At 40.2% G+C, this 17,830-nt stretch overlaps 1 protein-coding gene across 1 annotated transcript; it reads left to right on the top strand.

Moving 5' to 3' along the window:
* Nucleotides 1-1,144: 1,144 nt before the first annotated feature.
* On the top strand, nucleotides 1,145-1,454 carry LOC133099800 (factor in the germline alpha-like). Its single transcript, XM_061203678.1, has one exon. The coding sequence runs from the start codon at nucleotides 1,145-1,147 to the stop codon at nucleotides 1,439-1,441; it is 297 nt and encodes a 98-aa protein (XP_061059661.1). The 3' UTR covers nucleotides 1,442-1,454.
* The last annotated feature ends 16,376 nt before the right edge of the window (nucleotides 1,455-17,830 follow it).

Raw genomic sequence — 17,830 nt, 5'->3', positions numbered from 1 at the left:
GGCTGACTGCATTAAAAAAACAAGTCTCATCTATATGTCATACACACACACAATGGAATATTAGTCATAAAAAAAGAATGAAATTCTGCCATTTGCAACAACATGGATGGACCTAGAGGTCCAGAGAAAGACACTTATCACTTATTTGTGGAATCTAAAAAATAAAATGAATGAATATAACGAAAGAGAAACAGACTCACAGACATAGAGAACAAACTAGTGGTTTCCAGTGGGGAGAAGGAAGGGGAGAGGGGCAAGTTGGTGTAGGAGATTAAGAGGAACACACTACTATGTATAAAATAAATAAGCAACAAGGATGTATTGTACAGTACAGAGAATATAGTCAATATTTTATAATAGCTTTAAATGGAGTATAATCTATAAAAATATTGAATCACTATGTTGTACATCTGAAACTAATATAATATTATAAATAAACTGTATTTCAGTAAAAACATACAAACATGGAAAAAATTAAAATATTAAGATAGATATACTAGGCAAACAGTAATCACAAGAAAACTAGCAACATCAGAAAATTAAATTTTGAGACAAAAAGCATACACAAAGATGGCCATTGCTTAATGATAAAAATTTTCAATCAATAAGGATAATATGCACCCAATAAAATAACCTCAAAATATATAAAAGTTAATAGAATGTCAAGAAATGTATAAATTTACTATCATACCAAGAGTTTTCAGCATTCTTCTCTCATTTATTAGTAGTCAAACAGACAAAATTAAAGTTTGGTTTGATGGATATTTACAGGGTCATGCATCCAACAATAAAAAATACATATTATACTCAAGCTCCATTGACCATTTACAAAAATTGTCTCAATATTAGGCCATAAAATAGGTCTCAAGAAATTTCAAATTATCCATATCATGCAGAGCATATTCTCTGACCACAATTAAGTTAGAAGTCAATATTAAAATAATTTAAGCCTCTTATGATTGGAAATTAGAATATTTCTAAATAATGTGTGAGTCAAAGAAGAAATAATGGAAATTAAAATATACTTAAAATTAAAAGTAATAATACATATCAAAATGTGTGGAATGCTAAAATAATAATTTGAGGAAATTTATAGTTTTGTATGCTTGTATGAGAAAAGAAAGGCTAAAAATTTTAAAGTTGAATGTCTATCTTAGAAAACAATTTTAAACATTGGGCCGCGCTCCTGAGGGCCCCACCGGCCGAGGTGCTGGACGACGTGCTGCGGGAGCAGTTCGGGCCGTTGCCCCAGTTGGCCGCCATCTGCCGGCTCAAGCGGCTGCCGTCGGGCGGCTACTCGTCCACGGAGGACCTGCAGTTGGTGCTGGAGCGGCGGCGCGTGGCCAACGCCAAGGAGCGCGAGCGGATAAAAAAATCTCAACCGTGGTTTTGCCAAACTGAAGACGCTGGTGCCATTTCTTCCCCAAAGCAGGAAGCCTAGCAAAGTTGATATCCTCAAAGGTGCAACTGAATACATACAAGTTCTCAGTGATGTTTTGGAAGGAGCCAAAGACGCTGAGAAACAAGACCCAGATCATCAGAACTATAGCAACAATACTTCTGAATCACATATGTCCTTGGCTAGAGAGCTATCGAGAAATATACCACACTCCGGTTGTGCTGTGGGCTTGAAGAATGAGGAGGAAGGGTCCTGGGCAGATGGCGGCAATGATAGATTCCCAGAAGTAGAACTGAGTCACAGGTTCCCTCAAGTATGAAAAGTGAAAAGGCTGGCCCAGGGCTATCTTCTACAGACAAATAAATGCAGTCTTGAAAAAAAAAAAATACATTTTTTCTAGATGAGACATTCTAGAACCTAATAAGCATATGTCCTGGTGATTTCTAAAATGTCTGATTAGAGTCTAATGGAAATGGGCTCTTCAACAAACTACACTTCTGATAAATATCCATTTCTTTTAAGAAAAAAGAAAATGGAAAATCCCCAAGGAAAGTAAAGAGAAATAAATAATAAATGTAAGAGCTGAAACAAACAATAGAAAGATACAATATAAAGAACCAACAAATCCAAAAGATATTTCTCTGAGAATACAAATAAAAAGTTAAACTTCCAGTTAGACTAAGCAAGTAAAAAAGAGTGAAGGCACTAATATACAATAGCAAAAATGAAAAGAAGATTATGCTACAAATAGAGCAAAGAATTTAAAAGATAATAATAACTTCAGCCAATAAGCTTTAAAATATATAAAATTGGTGAATTCCTAGGAAAAAAGCAACTTACCATAAGTGACTCATGAAGAAATAAATAGCCCACAATCATTAAAGTTATATTAGTAGCTAAAGATCTTCCCACAAAGAAAGATAAATAAATGGAATTTCAGTCCTTTAAAAACTCTTCCAGGAAATAAAAATAAAGAATATCCCCCAATTCATGTCTAAGAATATGTAATCTTGCTACCAAAATCAGAAAAGTACAAGAAAAGAAAAGGATAGGTCAACTTCTCTTGTAAATATATATATATGTGTATATATATATACATATATATATGTATATATATATACACATATATATATATGTATATATGTATAAAATACTACAAAGTGAATCCAACAACATATATAAAAGATATATTGTGATGTTTAATTGTATGTGTCATATTGACTGGGCTAAAGGATCCCCAGAAAGGTGGTGAAAAATTATTTCTGGGTGTGTCCCTGAAGGTGTTTCTGGAGGAGATCAGCATTTGATTCAGCAGACTGAGTGAAGAGACTCACCCTCACCAACGTGGGCAGTCATCATCCAATCCACTGAGGGCCCAAATGGAACAAAAAGGTGAAGGAAAGGTCAATTCTCTTTCTCTATTTTTTTGAGTTGGGATGTCCATCTTTTCCTGCCCTCTGAATTTGGAGTTCCTAGTTCTTGTACCTTTAGACTCCAGGTTTTACACCATCAGCTCCCCTGATTCACCGGCCTTTGTGAACTGAATTATAACAGCGACTTTTCTGCTTCTCCAGCTTGCAGACAGCAGATTACAGGATTCTTGGGCCTCCATAACACCGTGAGCCAATTCCTATAATAAATCTCTCCATTTCTATCTATCTATCTATCTATCTATCTATCTATCTATCAAGATCCCACATGTCACGGGGCAACTAAGTGCGTGCGCCACAAATACTGAGCCTGCTTGCTGCAACTACTGAAGACTGCATGCCTAGAGCCCGTGCTCCGCAGCAAGAGAAGCCACCGCAATGAGAAGCCCGTGCACCGCAACAAAGAGTAGCCCCTGCTTGCTGCAACTAGAGAAAGCCCATGCGCAGCAATGAAGACCCAGCGCAACCAAAAAAAGAAAAAAAAAAAGAAAGAAATTCAACACTCATTCATAAGTATAAAAAAAGAAAAAAATTGAAGGAAATTTCCTTAACCTGCTGAGACTACCTACCAGAAACACACAGAAAACATTCTAAATGAAGAAACATTAGATGTTCATATACATAAAATCAGGAACAACATAGACAGCCACTAGTATCACCCTATTTCACTACAGTAAGAAAATGGGGAAACATTGTAATGACACAGAATGTCAGTCTGTCAAACTCACAAAAATGAGAGATTTTACCTAGTATCAAACTTTATTACTAATTCAAAGAATAAAGGTAACCACAAGAAGCAGGTAAATCATGGATAATTCTGACCCTGTTATCACAGCTCCCCAGTTCTTTCCTCACTGTATTATGGCAGAAAGCTCCCTGGTCCAGATTTAAGCTGAGTTCTCTCATGATGCACGCTGGACATCACTTACACAAAGGGGAGCAATTCCTATTGTGAAACATCTCCATTTTGTACACCAAAAATTACATAGTTAATACTGACATTTTCCACTGAGTCATGCCCCATAAATCTATGAATAACTGGTTTGTTTACCATGAACAAACTACATGGATCAGGCATAGCCTGCTAAAAGCCGTCCGCATATAAGGACTCTCCACAATGTTTACAAGAAGATTTGACCAGGTCATTTTATTCTTTTGAGTTCTTTTCCTCTCTTTCCTGAATAGTCTGTGTTACAGATCAGCTGCTAACCCTTCCCTTCCCAGTCATAAAATGTACAAGGACTCGGGGGAGGGAAGAATTGCCTATGTAAGTTACATGAAGGTAGAGATTTTTGATTGTTTTGTTAAATTCCTAGAATATTACCTAGAATAGAGCCTAGCACACTGTAGATACACAGTAAATACCTATTGAATGAAAGAGTGAATTAATTATTCATAAGCTAATGCTTTTTACAGAGAAAATCCAGGTCGACCATAGACAAATTATTAAAATTGATGAGAGTCTAGAAAGATGGACTAAAATAAAATCAATATACAAAATTAATTGCATTTCTATATCTCTGCAACAAAGAGAAAAAGTAATTTAAAAATAATCTTTACTATAGCAACAAAAAGCAGTCACCTAGGAATGTATCTAACAACAGCAAAAATTGTCTAAGACCTTTATGACAAAAATTCTAAAACTTTATTGAAAAGCATTGAAAAGTGCGCAAATAACTGGAAAGATATATGTTCATAGATAGGAAAATTCAATACCGTAAGATATCAGTTTTTCCATATTGACCTATAGCTTCAATGTAATTCTAATCAATATGCTAATGTTTGTTTTATTTTTGTTTTGTTTTGTGGGTGCTAATAATCTGAATCTAAAATTATATAAGAAACAAAAGTCCAAAACAGTCCTGAGAAAGGAGGAGGAGGAAAACTCACTATATGAAATGCCAAAAGCCATTTTAAAGTTATAGTAATAGAGTCAGTATGGCATTGGTGCAAGAATAGACAAATAGACCAAGGGACCAAGCAGAAAGCTTAGAAAGAGAACCATTCATATACAGCAACTTCATGAAAGAGGTGGACCTGCAAGTTAGTGAAGAAAGAGGGACTGTTTTAAAGCTGGCATTGTTACAGTTGGTTATCCATATAGAAAAAAATTAAATCTGACTCCATCTTCCTTCCATAACACAAAATTCAGTTTTAGGTAGATTATAAACCTAACTGTGAAGTACAAAACTTCAAAAATTGTAGCAGCAAACAGAGAAGAATATCTCTGTGAACTTACACAAGACATAAAAATCACAAAGAAAATTGTTGCTGTATTTCACTATGACAAATGTGACACTTTTGTTAAGCAAAAGATGCTATTTAAAAGATAAAAAATAAAACAAGCAACACACGAGGAAAAAGAAAGAGTTGCAACAAATGTAACCAATAAAGGATTAGTATCTATAATCTGTAATAAATTCACACATATAAACAAGTCATAACTAAACTGAAAAATGAACAAAAGTCTGTCCAGTCACCTTACAAAAGAAAAAAACTGATCACAGGCATAAAAAAAAAGAAATGCTAACCTTGTCAGTAATCAGGGAAATACAAGTTTTAACTGCAATAAAAGGCAATTTTACATCATCAGAAATGCAGAAATTAAACTTAAATTTAATTTAATTTTTTACCAATTTTGGTAAAGATGAAGGACAATGGGAACCCTCATACATTGGTGGGTGGGACTGTAATTGAATCCAATCCCTTTGTAAAATAACTTCATATTACCTTGAAATCTGGAAAGACTTATGAACCATAATTTCACCTTTAGATATATATCCTAGACACGCTTGCACGTGTGCACTAGAAGACATAGCAGTAATGTATGTAAAGAGCAACTAAATGAAAACAACTCAAATGTATATCACCGAAGGAATAGATAAATTGTGGCAAATTAATACTACGGACTATACTACCCCAGAGAAGTAAATGGACTACAGCTACATCAATGTGGATGAATATCAGAAACAAAATAGTGAAGGAAACTGTGAGTCACAGAAAAACACATACGGAATGATACCATCTATCTACATGGCAAGATGTAATAAATGATAAATGAGTGATATTTCTATCAGGAAGTTCTGAGGAAGAACTACTTGCAGGAATCAGGGAGGACAAGCTATGGAAGTGACATTTGGACTGGACTTTGAACAATAGAATTTCTAGAAAGAGACAGAGAGGATCAAGTGTATGTAATGTTTCCCCATTCTTCCGAGAACAATGTAACTGAAAAATAAGGCATGTGATGGGAAGTCATAGGCGCAGAGATAAGGCTAGAGCTAGGTTGTGCTACGGAGCCAGTTGACCCTAGCCTGCTCCATTCGAACACACAAGTGAGAAAGTTACATTCTTCATACCCTAAATGGGTCCCTGTTCTTTTCTGCCCCCTTGATCAGTGCCCTGTCCTGTGAGCCACACCCTCTCACCTCTGCCCAGTCCTTGCTATGCTCCTCTTCCAACACCACTCCTATTTACATCACTTGAAAATAACAAAAACTGATGCTGCATTATGATGCACAGCACCGCTTCAAAATGCCTGTGAAATAACCAATAATCTGTTTAAAGAAAGCCTGCATTGGCCCAGAGCATTCAGCAAACCCCTAAAACCTTGAATCCACAAAGAGAAGGCCTCTGTGCCTGCCTGGGAGCATGTCCCTTGATAGAAGACTCCCACACCCAATTTGGGACACAGCTCCATAAACAAACACTGTGCTTTCCATCTATACCCATTCTACATATTTATTGAGCATTTAAAGCCAAAAGGCGTTGGGTCTTCGTGAGGCCGGGCAGCCAGTCTCATTACACTGCCACTCTTCCATCCCAATGGCAGTTTTCAATTGTAATAGCCAAGCATTGTTAGACATGACCCAGAAGTGATTAGCTACTTATTTTCATTTTTCAGAGCAGCCATCCAGTGTTCACTCAAACACTAATGCTTTTTAAAACCAAATGGGAAATGTATTTAGTAAAATACTGTTAATTGTGTTGGAAATAGTTTGTTGTTCAAAGTGATGTTTGATATGTACACAAAAAAATCATTGGCAGAATATCAACTGTACTTTTTAAAAATTACTTTCTCTTATCCTTTTCACTTCAAATTAATGTTAATACATTTACAAATAAGAACAGAGAAAATATGTTTTGTGTAATATGACTTGAAAGAGGATTTCTATGTGTTACCAGGAAACTGAGGGGGAAAGAAGGCCCTTATCTTTCCGTGCTATCTCTGTTTTTCATCTGGAAGATTTTACATCAAGTTGAACTAATCTGAATAGGAATATGGAGGCTGTGATTTATAAGAAAGATGATGTTACTAACCTGTGATCAAAAGTAGTGATGATGAATTTTAACTGATCCAACTATATACTTTTAAATGCTTTCTCTTATCTCCAAAGGTACACATAGCTGAGTCCTAACTCAAACAAGGCCCCAGTTGACCCAGGGCCCAGAAATGGAGAAGGGAACAAAGAATCTAACCAATAAGTGGGATTTAGGATATCAGACATCACTGATATATTATGATCACAAGGTAGACGGAGCTGCTTGAGAGCCATAATCAGAGGCCAAGCTCTGAGCTTAGAAAACAGATACACATATGATCCAGCAATCCCACTACTGGACATATACCCAGAGAAAACCTTAATTCAAAAAGACACATGCACCCCAATGTTCATTGCAGCACTATTCACAATAGCCAGGTCATGGAAGCAACCTAAATGCCCATCAACAGACGAATGGATAAAGAAGTTGTGGTACATATATACAATGGAATATTACTCAGCCATAAAAAGGAACGAAATTGAGTCATTTGTTGAGATGTGGATGGATCTAGAGACTGTCATACAGAGTGAAGTAAGTCAGAAAGAGAAAAACAAATATCGTATATTAACGCATGTATGTGGAACCTAGAAAAATGGTACAGATGAACCGGTTTGCAGGGCAGAAGTTGAGACACAGATGTAGAGAACAAACATATGGACACCAAGGGGGGAAAACCGCGGTGGGGTGGGGATGGTGGTGTGCTGAATTGGGCGATTGGGATTGACATGTATACACTGATGTGTATGAAATTGATGACTGATTAAAAAAAAAAAAAAAAACAGATACAGCCAGTAGGGGTACCAAATTGAAGGTGGGAGAGCAAGAAGCAAAACTGGAGCACAAAGCACAGAACATTTTCGTTATCAGTCAAGAGATTTACCAAGCACACTTTTACTTTGACTTCAGGGTTTGAAATTCTGGTCCTGAAGCATCCTACCTTTTAAATAGATGAACCAAAGCTGAAATTTTTCAGAAAAACAAAACTGACAATTTACAAACAATAAGCTGAGAAACAGAGTGAAATTAGTCAATGTGGGACAAAGCGTTTCAATATAATTCAAACCCTTGGCTTCATTAGCATAGTGTTCTAAACACTTGAACTAACCAGCCTTTTGTGGAACCCAACTCACCAACAACTATTAGGACTATTTTTTTTTAAGTTACAAAGTGAGAGCTATTTTGTTTACAAGTGATGGAAACTCAACTGGAAATAGTTTAGGCCAAAAAAGTCTATACGGTGCCTCATGGAACCTAAGCCAGGCATACTGGGACCTGAGTAACAACTCAAAGCAGGAGCACATGCACCACAGGAGTCCTCTCATCCTCTAGTCTCTGCTTCCCTCTGAGCCCCTGCTTCACTCTGTCTTTCAGTGTGGACCGGTGTGGACCAGTGTGGAGGAAAGCATGGTCAACAACAGCCCCAGAGTTGTAGGTCTTAAAGCTCCAGCCCTCAGAGACTGACTTGTTGCTTTTTCTGATCCTAATTAAAAACACAGTAAAAAACTATGTGGCCCAGACCCAGTCAGATTCCCAAACTTGGGCCAGTCAACTGTGGCCATGCGAGCAAGCTACTTGGGCTGCCCCTGCTTGGGTCAGTGTCCAACCTTGGACTAGACAAAGGTGGTCAAATGGAGAAAGTCAGGAAAAAAATATGACCTTTCTGGCAGAAATCATAGAGCTAGAGTAGGGGGCTGCCATTCCCAGAAAAAGAAAATGCTGAGCATATAAATAGTAAGTATCCATCAAACAAAGTAACGAATAAATTAGCTACTATTACACATGTTACAATTATTCGGCTAGGAGCACAGTATTTTATAAGGGCCAGAATAGAGAATCAGCAGTCCCTGACTAAGCATTGTGTCCTTTATATAATCTTATCTAAGTATCATTACAACTCCCTTTCCCAGATGAAGACAAAGCTTCTACACTCCTGTTTCTAAGCCCCTCCCCAGAACTCTCAGGCAGGTGAAGGTATGTAGTTCATGTCACACACACTAAGATTACTCTAGTTGAGCGGCAGGGTAACCAGGAAGGAAGAACCAGCTTTCCCAGCAAATTTAGTTCATATTCCAACTCCCCATGCACTAGCTGGGTGACTATGGTCACATTGCCGAACCTCTCTGAGCCAGTTTCCTCACCTGCAAAATAATACATACCTGGCAAGTTTGTATAAAAGTTAGAGATGATGTACGTAAGGAGCACTATTCCTGATAAATGGTAGCTATTGTATTATTAATATACTGAATGGCTCCCTCACAACCTCTAAGAGCTAAAGTGCACTTGACCCTGGGAATGTCTTCAGGCCTTGATCCATTTCATACTATCCGATTTCCCTGTGAAAATCTCCCTGTCCACCCTGCATACCCAGAAGATATGATTTATATAGATTCCAATTAGGTTGTTCTAAAAAGGAAAGAGGATGGGGTAGGGGGCAGTATTTATTTTGGCTTTCCCCATACATTTACTTATCTGCAATGATGCCAAAAATTATCCAAAATTCTAAGATGACTTTCAAATGTGAGCTAAGAAAGACAATATAGGTGCACTAATACTCTGAAATATGTATGTATGTGTGTATGTGTGTATATATATATACACATATAAGTTTACATATATAAATATACAATACTTATTACATATACTATCGTTATATTTTAATATTTAATGTGTTATATTTTACATATTTATAATGTAATATTTTATAATTGGATTTTATTTCATTTTTTTAATGTGCCAGGATATTTTTTTTAATGAAATAAGAATACAATTCAGGAAAACCAAAGCTGGCACCATCTCTGGAGCGAGGGGCATTCAGAGCAGAGCAAAGTTCCCCATCAAGATTTCAGAGTAATAATCCCTTCATTTTACAAACAAGGAAACAGAAGTGCAGAGAGGTGAAGTGACTTGTCTGAGGTCTCCCAGTTCAAGTATCAAGGGCATGCCTGGGTCCTTATTCCCAGACCAGTGCCTCTCCCAGCCACTCTCCAGCACATGCAGCGAGAGAGAGGAAGGCAGGCTCCTGTGATGGCCCCAGAGGAGAGCTGAGAGAGAGCTGCACAGAGACAGGCACAAAGAAAATGCTGCAGACAGATCCCCACACCCCTCAAATGGATCCTCTGGTAAAAGAGGAGGAAAGCCAGCCTTGCACCCCACACTCTCATCTGGTCACTTTCCCTGGCTGGATTTCAGTAACTTGAGAATTATCCATTATTTTGTAATGTCTGAAGTTCCATTAACATGGATAATCAAAAAATAGCTTTCATTAAGGTCCCTTAAATAGCAACAGTGATAGAACCAATAATGCAGCCAGCACATGACAAAAAATGATTCCCACCCTCCCGTCTCAATCTCCTGCTTCAATTCACTTCATACTCTAGCAAAATCCAAATGCTTGCGACATCCCTGCAGTCCCTACTCCTTCTCGCCTCCATGCTTTTGCTCCTGCTGACCCTGCTGCCTGGAATGCCCTTCTGCTCTTTCCCTGCCTCATTCAACCTTTAAGATATAGCTCAAGTACCACCTCTTCCAGGAAGCTTTCCCTCATTCACCTTTATGTCCTGGTCCATCGTAGGCCTCAGTGAAGGTATGTTGAGCACATGATGTTGAATGGAAGAGGCTTCTTGCTGTAACCCAGTACCAGAGTCCCCTTTTCCAGTCCTAGTCTGTTGTAGCCATCCCAACATCTCCTCTAACAATACTTAAGGTCGTGTGAATCAGGCCGTATCTGTCATAGGCCATTGAAGCTGTGGAAATGTCTACTAGAAAACGTGTTTCCTTTCCTGACAGAGAAGAAAGAAAGTAGAAAGTGGAAAGCATAGCAGCAGGGGAGATGGGATAATGTGGGCAGAGAAAAGACACAGCAGTACTCGGGGCAGGAAGCAGCCTAGACAACACAAACATGTATCTGACCTTGTCTAAAACCACTGCTTCCTCTCTCTTCTCTCTTAGTTTTCAGCAACCTGTCCCTTGGCCAGGTATTCCTAGGTTTGCAGTCATTCCCAGCAAAAAGTGGAAGGCTTAGAAGTGAACTAGGCCCATGACAGCTTCCATATCCAAGATCAACACCCCTTTAAACCACCTCCACCCCAAGTTACACCTGGGGCCTAGCTGTCCCTACAGCAGGACTAGAGGACCAGGTGGAGGTGCCCAAAAGTATGGCCTGTGCCCTAAGATAGAACTCATGAGAGCATATGTGACTTCAGGAGAAGACAGCAGGAAACACAAGTCTAGCCTGCCCAGGTTAGGTGCCCTTGGGCACAGCCCTGTTTCTCAGCCACAGAGGAAGCCTCTGCATCATAAGCTGCACTAAACCTGGTCGGACAGCTCCAGGACAAAACACAGGCCAGATCTCCAATCTGAATTTCTCTGGTTCTCATCTATACAGCTTGACAGATCAAGTTCGTTCAAGCTCATTCACTTACAAAGTTTGGCTGGTCACCAGTCTAAAACCATGGGTCCCATGGAGCTCATTACATCTGTGGCCTGTGGTCTTCTATGACAAACAATTTGCTCCAGGATGCAATACAAGCTGCCATTTCCATTCTGGTCATGGTTACCATGGGGATCACCTTAAGCTTATTCGTGGCAACCAACTGTAATGCTTTTGCTAATAGCCCATAGTCTTGACTCTTTGGAAACTAGAAGCATTAGGCAATCAGAACACTTATATTTGAAATTCCTCTCCTTCCCTAGGATCTTAAGGACTGGTGAAGAAGGGCAAGGGACACAGGAGAGGAATGTGCACCCATTCCATTTGAAAAGAGGTTTCTACTCCTCCTTTCCTTTGCCAGTGGAGTTTAGACGTTTTTATAAGTTTAAGAAAAATAGGAGACACCATAGTTACACAGTGGTGGAACCAACACCTGGGTTCTACACTTGACACAGCCACCAACGTTCTCTGTGAACTGAGACAACTTACTAATTCTCTTTGGGCCTGTTTTCTCATCAATAAATAGAAGAGTTTGACAAAAACTTTTTCAAGATTCCATAAGATGGTATTTTGATCATTTGTTTTGCTCTCAATTTACAAAATAACTTCTCCTACACATGGACATTGGTCAGTAAGAGTGGTCAGGTAAAAAGACAGGGAAAATAGCAAGACTTAAAATAACACACTGTTCGGGTCACAGGGCAAGAGGATAGAGGAGCCCAGAAGCCAAAGTTTCAGATGGAATCAGGGTCTGGAATCAGGCAAGCAGTCAGGCATCACGGAGCCCAGGGACCCAAAGAGCAGATCCAGATCTTCAGAGAGAGGACACCGCGGCCAAGGTATGAGGGCATCAAGAAAATCCAGAGCAAGAACTCGTGTCTGAGAGACATGATGGATTAGAATATGTCTATTCCAAGTCAGAAAATCAGTGAAAAAATAAAAAGCCAGTGAGAGGTTTGAAAGTTGGGAAACATCAAAAAGAAAATCAAATCCCAACAACTTCTCCTCTAAGACATTCACAGTCCTATGTGTCCAGCCAGGCATGTCACAGGCCACTGTAGAAGCTGTGGAAAATGTCTGACAGAAAATGTCAGTTTCTTTTCCAGATAGGGGTTCCCAGAATCTAAATGGACAATGCAAGGAAAATAATCCCTGGAACAGTCAGTTCAAAACCTATGGAATCAAATGAACAAGAGGTCTGTGGCTGAGATGCAGGCATCCTCTGGCTCATTTGGGATCACATCTTTTGCAGCCATTGGGGTTCTTTTCAAAATCCAGATTTCTTGTGGTTAATTTTCTGATCCCATCTGAGTTTCTTGCTACTGAACAACAAAAATGCTTTATATAGACTCCTAAGGAACATTTCCCCAGGCCTTGGTCTCACCAAGTCCAGTGGGAAAGGAATTAGGTTTTTTTCTAGCCCTACCGCTAACCTGCTTTGGGCTGAAGTTAAGTCACAAAAACATTCAAGTTCTCAGCTTCTGCTTCTGCCACGTGTACTTAATCTTTCCTCCTCTGCCTCTTTCACAGATGCTGGGAGGAGTCAATGAACCAGTACTTGTGAAATCACTTTGAAATATGGTCTCATTGGTGACGAGCCAGCGCTCAGCAAAGATGGGGGTTTCATGGGAATCAGGGCTTCTGATTCAGCCTGGCTTCCTTAGCCATTTCTGTGTCAATCAGCTGTCACTGCTTCTTCTCCTCAAACCACGCAAATTTAAAAAGCCGGCACAAGCTCAGCTGGAATTCGCATACCCAAGCTTCAAACAGACAAGAAGAATGTGAAATTGGAAATACAGGAGGATGGCAGGTGGTGTTGTTCTCTGTGAAAAATGAGCATTGTAGAAATGGCCTCACTTCTCCCAAAGACGCCCGATGTTTGTGGATGATTTGTCATGCTTTCACTGAAAAGCCCTCATCCCCATGAACACGTTTTGAAGATAGAAATCAATCTTATGATGTAACAGGGAGAGAAAATCTGTTAGGAAAAATGATGAGGAGAAAAATCACCTAATTCTAGAATCCTTTCTACTAAATAAATGGATTCCAGAGAAGTAAGGCCGCATCCATACTTTTTCCTCACTCTTGCCATTTATTAAGCAGCTGCAAGAGGTAAGATTGAAGAGAGAGACTGTTCAGCCAGCCCTACCAGCCTTTCCATCTCAATAATTTAGGCCAGATGCCATCACAGGGAAACAATCTCCTTTGTCATCTTACCTGAGGGACCTACTCACCCCATTCTTGGCATTTGTACCAGGTCAGTGTTTGCCTATATAAGACAAATAGCTAAGACCCTCACAGAACCTATCACAACTATACGTGATGATACAGTGGGCTTAACCGCCTAAGGGTAGGCTGCCACCATAGCCTTGGGACCTTTGTGATCTTAAAATAAGGCAGCAACACACAGAAGTTTAATTTAACCCCCAGACCAAGAGGCATTCTACTTCTGAGACCCTCAGACTCTCAAAATAATGTTCCTACTAGAACTACTGAAGCCCCCAGCTAAGAATCATCACAGAACACACTGCAGTGAGAATCCAAACATTTTCAGGTACAGGTAAGTTATCGAGTAAGGCAGAACTCAGGAAGGGGTACTAGGTAAGGCTAGCAAAGTTGAGGGGGAGAAAACAGGTATGGGGGAGGGGTTAGAAAGACACTCCATGAAGAAAAGTCCAAGGTTGATGTCCACCAGCACATCTTACATACTGCAAAGTCTCCTTCACTCTCTTTCACTGAGAGGTCCATAGCCTCTTACAGTCTTCCATCATCTAGAGGGTTTCAGAACAGAAGCTTCCTAAAGAACAGGTTTCATTCTGAAAAGATGGAAGGGTTGGTGTCCAAACTCAGCATTGCCTTCCTCCCTATCTTCTCCCCACTCCTCATCTCCCAGCCCACTCCAGACAATTCATGTGGGCAAATAAACTGTACTCTTTCCCAGTGCCCTCTGGCCTTTTTTGTGTCTTAGGAGCTTCTCTCCTGCGAAAAATCAGTCCACAGCAGGTCTGGGAGAAAGAGATGATGAGAGAGCTCACAGTGGGTCAGTAATTCAGTAAAAAACCAGAGAACGCTTGGCTGAGGGATGACAGAGACATCTGTGCACGAGCCAGGAGGAAAGATCACTCGGCACCTGCCGGACTCAGTCCTTGAGCTGCAGCCTGGCCCTCAGGAGTTGCCTGGCCATGTGCTCTATAGACCAAGATGGAAAGGTGCCAAGACCCAGGATTTCCTCAAAATGCTGTCATGAAAGAGAGGCAGGTGAGCCTGGATGTGAAGAAAGACCATGTTTAAGAAATGTGCGATGACTTCAGGAAAATCAGAAACATTGTGAAGCCAAGTGAGAACATCCTGTCACACCACAGACGAGCACATCAAACTCAAAATGCACAAACAGGCCCAAATAAATGACATAAATAACTTGAATCTAAGACAACAAATATACTGTTAAAACTGCATCCTGGCCCCTTTAAATTCTACATTCCAAATCTCCAGCTTCCAAAAGTTAAAGACTAAAGATGAGTGGAGATAACTCAGCCTGACTGTCTTCACTATAGTGACTTGCATCCTGTGGCTGCTTGACGCATATTAAAGGAATTGAATGCCTGGTCCCAAAACTCAAATCAGTTGTGATCAAGTCAGGAACGGGAGGGGAAACTTTTTATGTGTAAATAAAGAGAAACTACAATTTCAGTCATACCCATCTTTTCTAAGAACCTCTGCTAATAATATAAACAAAGATTCCAGGTGGTGATTAAATGTGCCATCTACAAGTCTACAAGTCAAGAGGTCTTTCCAGTAAGGCATTATGAAAGCCTGCTTGAAAGAATTTGAGATCCCTCTCTGAAATTAGTGAGCTCTGCATTTTAAAATTATTCCTCCCTTAGCAAATATTCTTTAACCAACCCCAAAGCAAAGAATAAATCTTGGTAGAATCAAGATGGCTGAGTGAGAAAAAAGTACACTCCCAAGGAATGTATTCCTGGTATGAATGAATTCCTAGCTGCATTGAGTCCAGCTAGGGCAGACACTGGACGCAATCAGGATTGAGGTAAAGGTTGTCTCAATGGAGAGACTAAGCCCTAAAGGCCTCAGTGTAGAGGGTAACAATGAAAATGCATAGCCAGACCCAGGTTTAAATTTCTGCATAGTGTTTGTTAATAGCAAAAGGCAGTAACCCCTGACCCCAATCCAAAGTCCTTCAATTCTTAGGCTCAAGTGGGGCAGGTAAATGTCAAGTTGCCTGGAAAAAGGAACATAGGCTCTGTACCTTGTTCCAAATCCCCACTCCATTTGTGGATAAGTTGCTTCACCCTCTGAGTCTCTTCCCTTCTTTTGCTGTGTCAATGGCCCTATTTGAAGGGCTAGCATGGTAAATCAATGACATAAGCCTTGCGAGGCCCTTAGCACAACGTTAACACATGTCAGCAGTCTCTCACACTTCTGAAACCAATGTTTGGGACTATACACTACTGGGCTAAGAATTAGTGGCCTGGTGCTCACACCAGCTAGTTCTGTGACTTTGGACAAATCACTACACTTCCTGATGTATTAGCTTCATCACATGCAAAATGAACTAGATAATCTCTGAGAGGTCCTTCGCAATAGGGGAATTCAGATTCAAAGATGGGAATAGATGAAAGTGCTAAAAGAAAAGTGTTATAAAGAGACATCAGTCTCAGGGTCCACCCTGAGAATTGCTGAATGGGGTCAAAATTACTGACCATCTTGGGATCTGAAGATTCTGGATGAAACAGAACTACCTTGTATTATACCCAAAGGCAGTTGGGGTAGGGGTGGCAAGGTGGGAAGGCGAACAGGATAAAAGAGACAATCCACCACCTCTGAAACCATGGCTGAAAGTTTCCAGTGAAAGAGCCTCCTACCCAACCAAGGCAGACTTGAAACTATTGAGCCACTTTGACTCCGCCTGGCTAACCCAGGTGATACTCCATAATGGAGCTCCTAGGTGTTCCCCACATAGATGGGCATAGTAGATGGGCAGGGTGGAAGAACTGGAGAAGGAAGGTGAAAAGTGGCAGCCAGCTTTGGAGATATCACTTTCAACACACACAGGCACGGACGTGTGCACACCCACATGCACACACACTTACACTTCTCTTCTATGTCCCTCACCTCTGGGCAGGGATCCATGGCCCTGTATCTAGTACTATACATCCTTCCTCTCCATCAGTCAGCCTAAACCCTGTCTAACACAGCAGCATCTTCTTTAGGATCATTGAGAGTTTCATGAGAGCCTCAGGTGGGGATGGGTAGCTGGGCCAAAGATGTCACAGCCTGTTCTTCAAACTGCCTGGGCCTAGAAACTGAACAACCTACAGAGAAAACACATTTAATGTCATGTCATAAAACTTGAGAGAAGTGACTTTCCCCTACACCTTGCACCTCTCCACACATAAATGCACACAAACACTGACCCATTAACCAACAAAAGTATCACACTGGGACTATTTCAGAATAGTATCTGAAAAGTAATAAAGTATATTTTAAAATACTCTGCAAAAGGACAATTCTCAGCAGTCATCCGCAATGACCCTCTGCCTCTCTGAAACCTCCAGGCCCCACAGCCTCTCAGGAATTTCTAGGTAGACAGTACCAAGGTCAACACGATCTCTCCCAGGCCCAGGCCATTCCATGCTGCACAAATGTGACTGCCTTCACATTCACCATTCTTCATACCACCCTACCCCTACCAGGCTTCTACCTTGCCAATTCTTACTCATCCTTAGATTTCAGTATAATTGTCCCCTCCACCAAGAAGCCCTTAATGACTCCCCAAGGTTGACTTTGGCACCCTTTCTCTGTGCATCTGCACTGTCTTAGCATCAGCTGGCTCAGTTGCAGTTGTATGTTGACTCGTCTGTCTTCTCCACTAAACTGTGGGTTCATTGAGGGCAGAGACTTTATATCTTTAGCACTTAATGCAGCATTGGCATATAAAAGTGCTTAGTACACATTTCTTGGGTGAATGAATGAATCTGAACCAGATTAATAGATGTAATTAAAAACTACTAAGGTCTACTGAGGAACAAACCAATAAAAGGAAAAAGGAATGAAAACTGGGTACTCTCCCTAGGGTTCACAAGGAATTAGCACCGTGACAGAGCCAGGGATTGGTGCTCCTGGATGGGCAATGCCAGAGGGCAGAGGAAAGAGTAACAAGGCCAAACCAACTGTTCCTTGTAAAAGAAGAGGGAAGGGAACAACCACTTACAGAGCACCTATGTACAT

This window comes from Eubalaena glacialis, chromosome 10 (genome assembly GCF_028564815.1).
Source record: "Eubalaena glacialis isolate mEubGla1 chromosome 10, mEubGla1.1.hap2.+ XY, whole genome shotgun sequence".
NCBI lineage: Eukaryota > Metazoa > Chordata > Mammalia > Artiodactyla > Balaenidae > Eubalaena > Eubalaena glacialis.
This window is presented reverse-complemented; position numbering and strand designations above follow the sequence as displayed.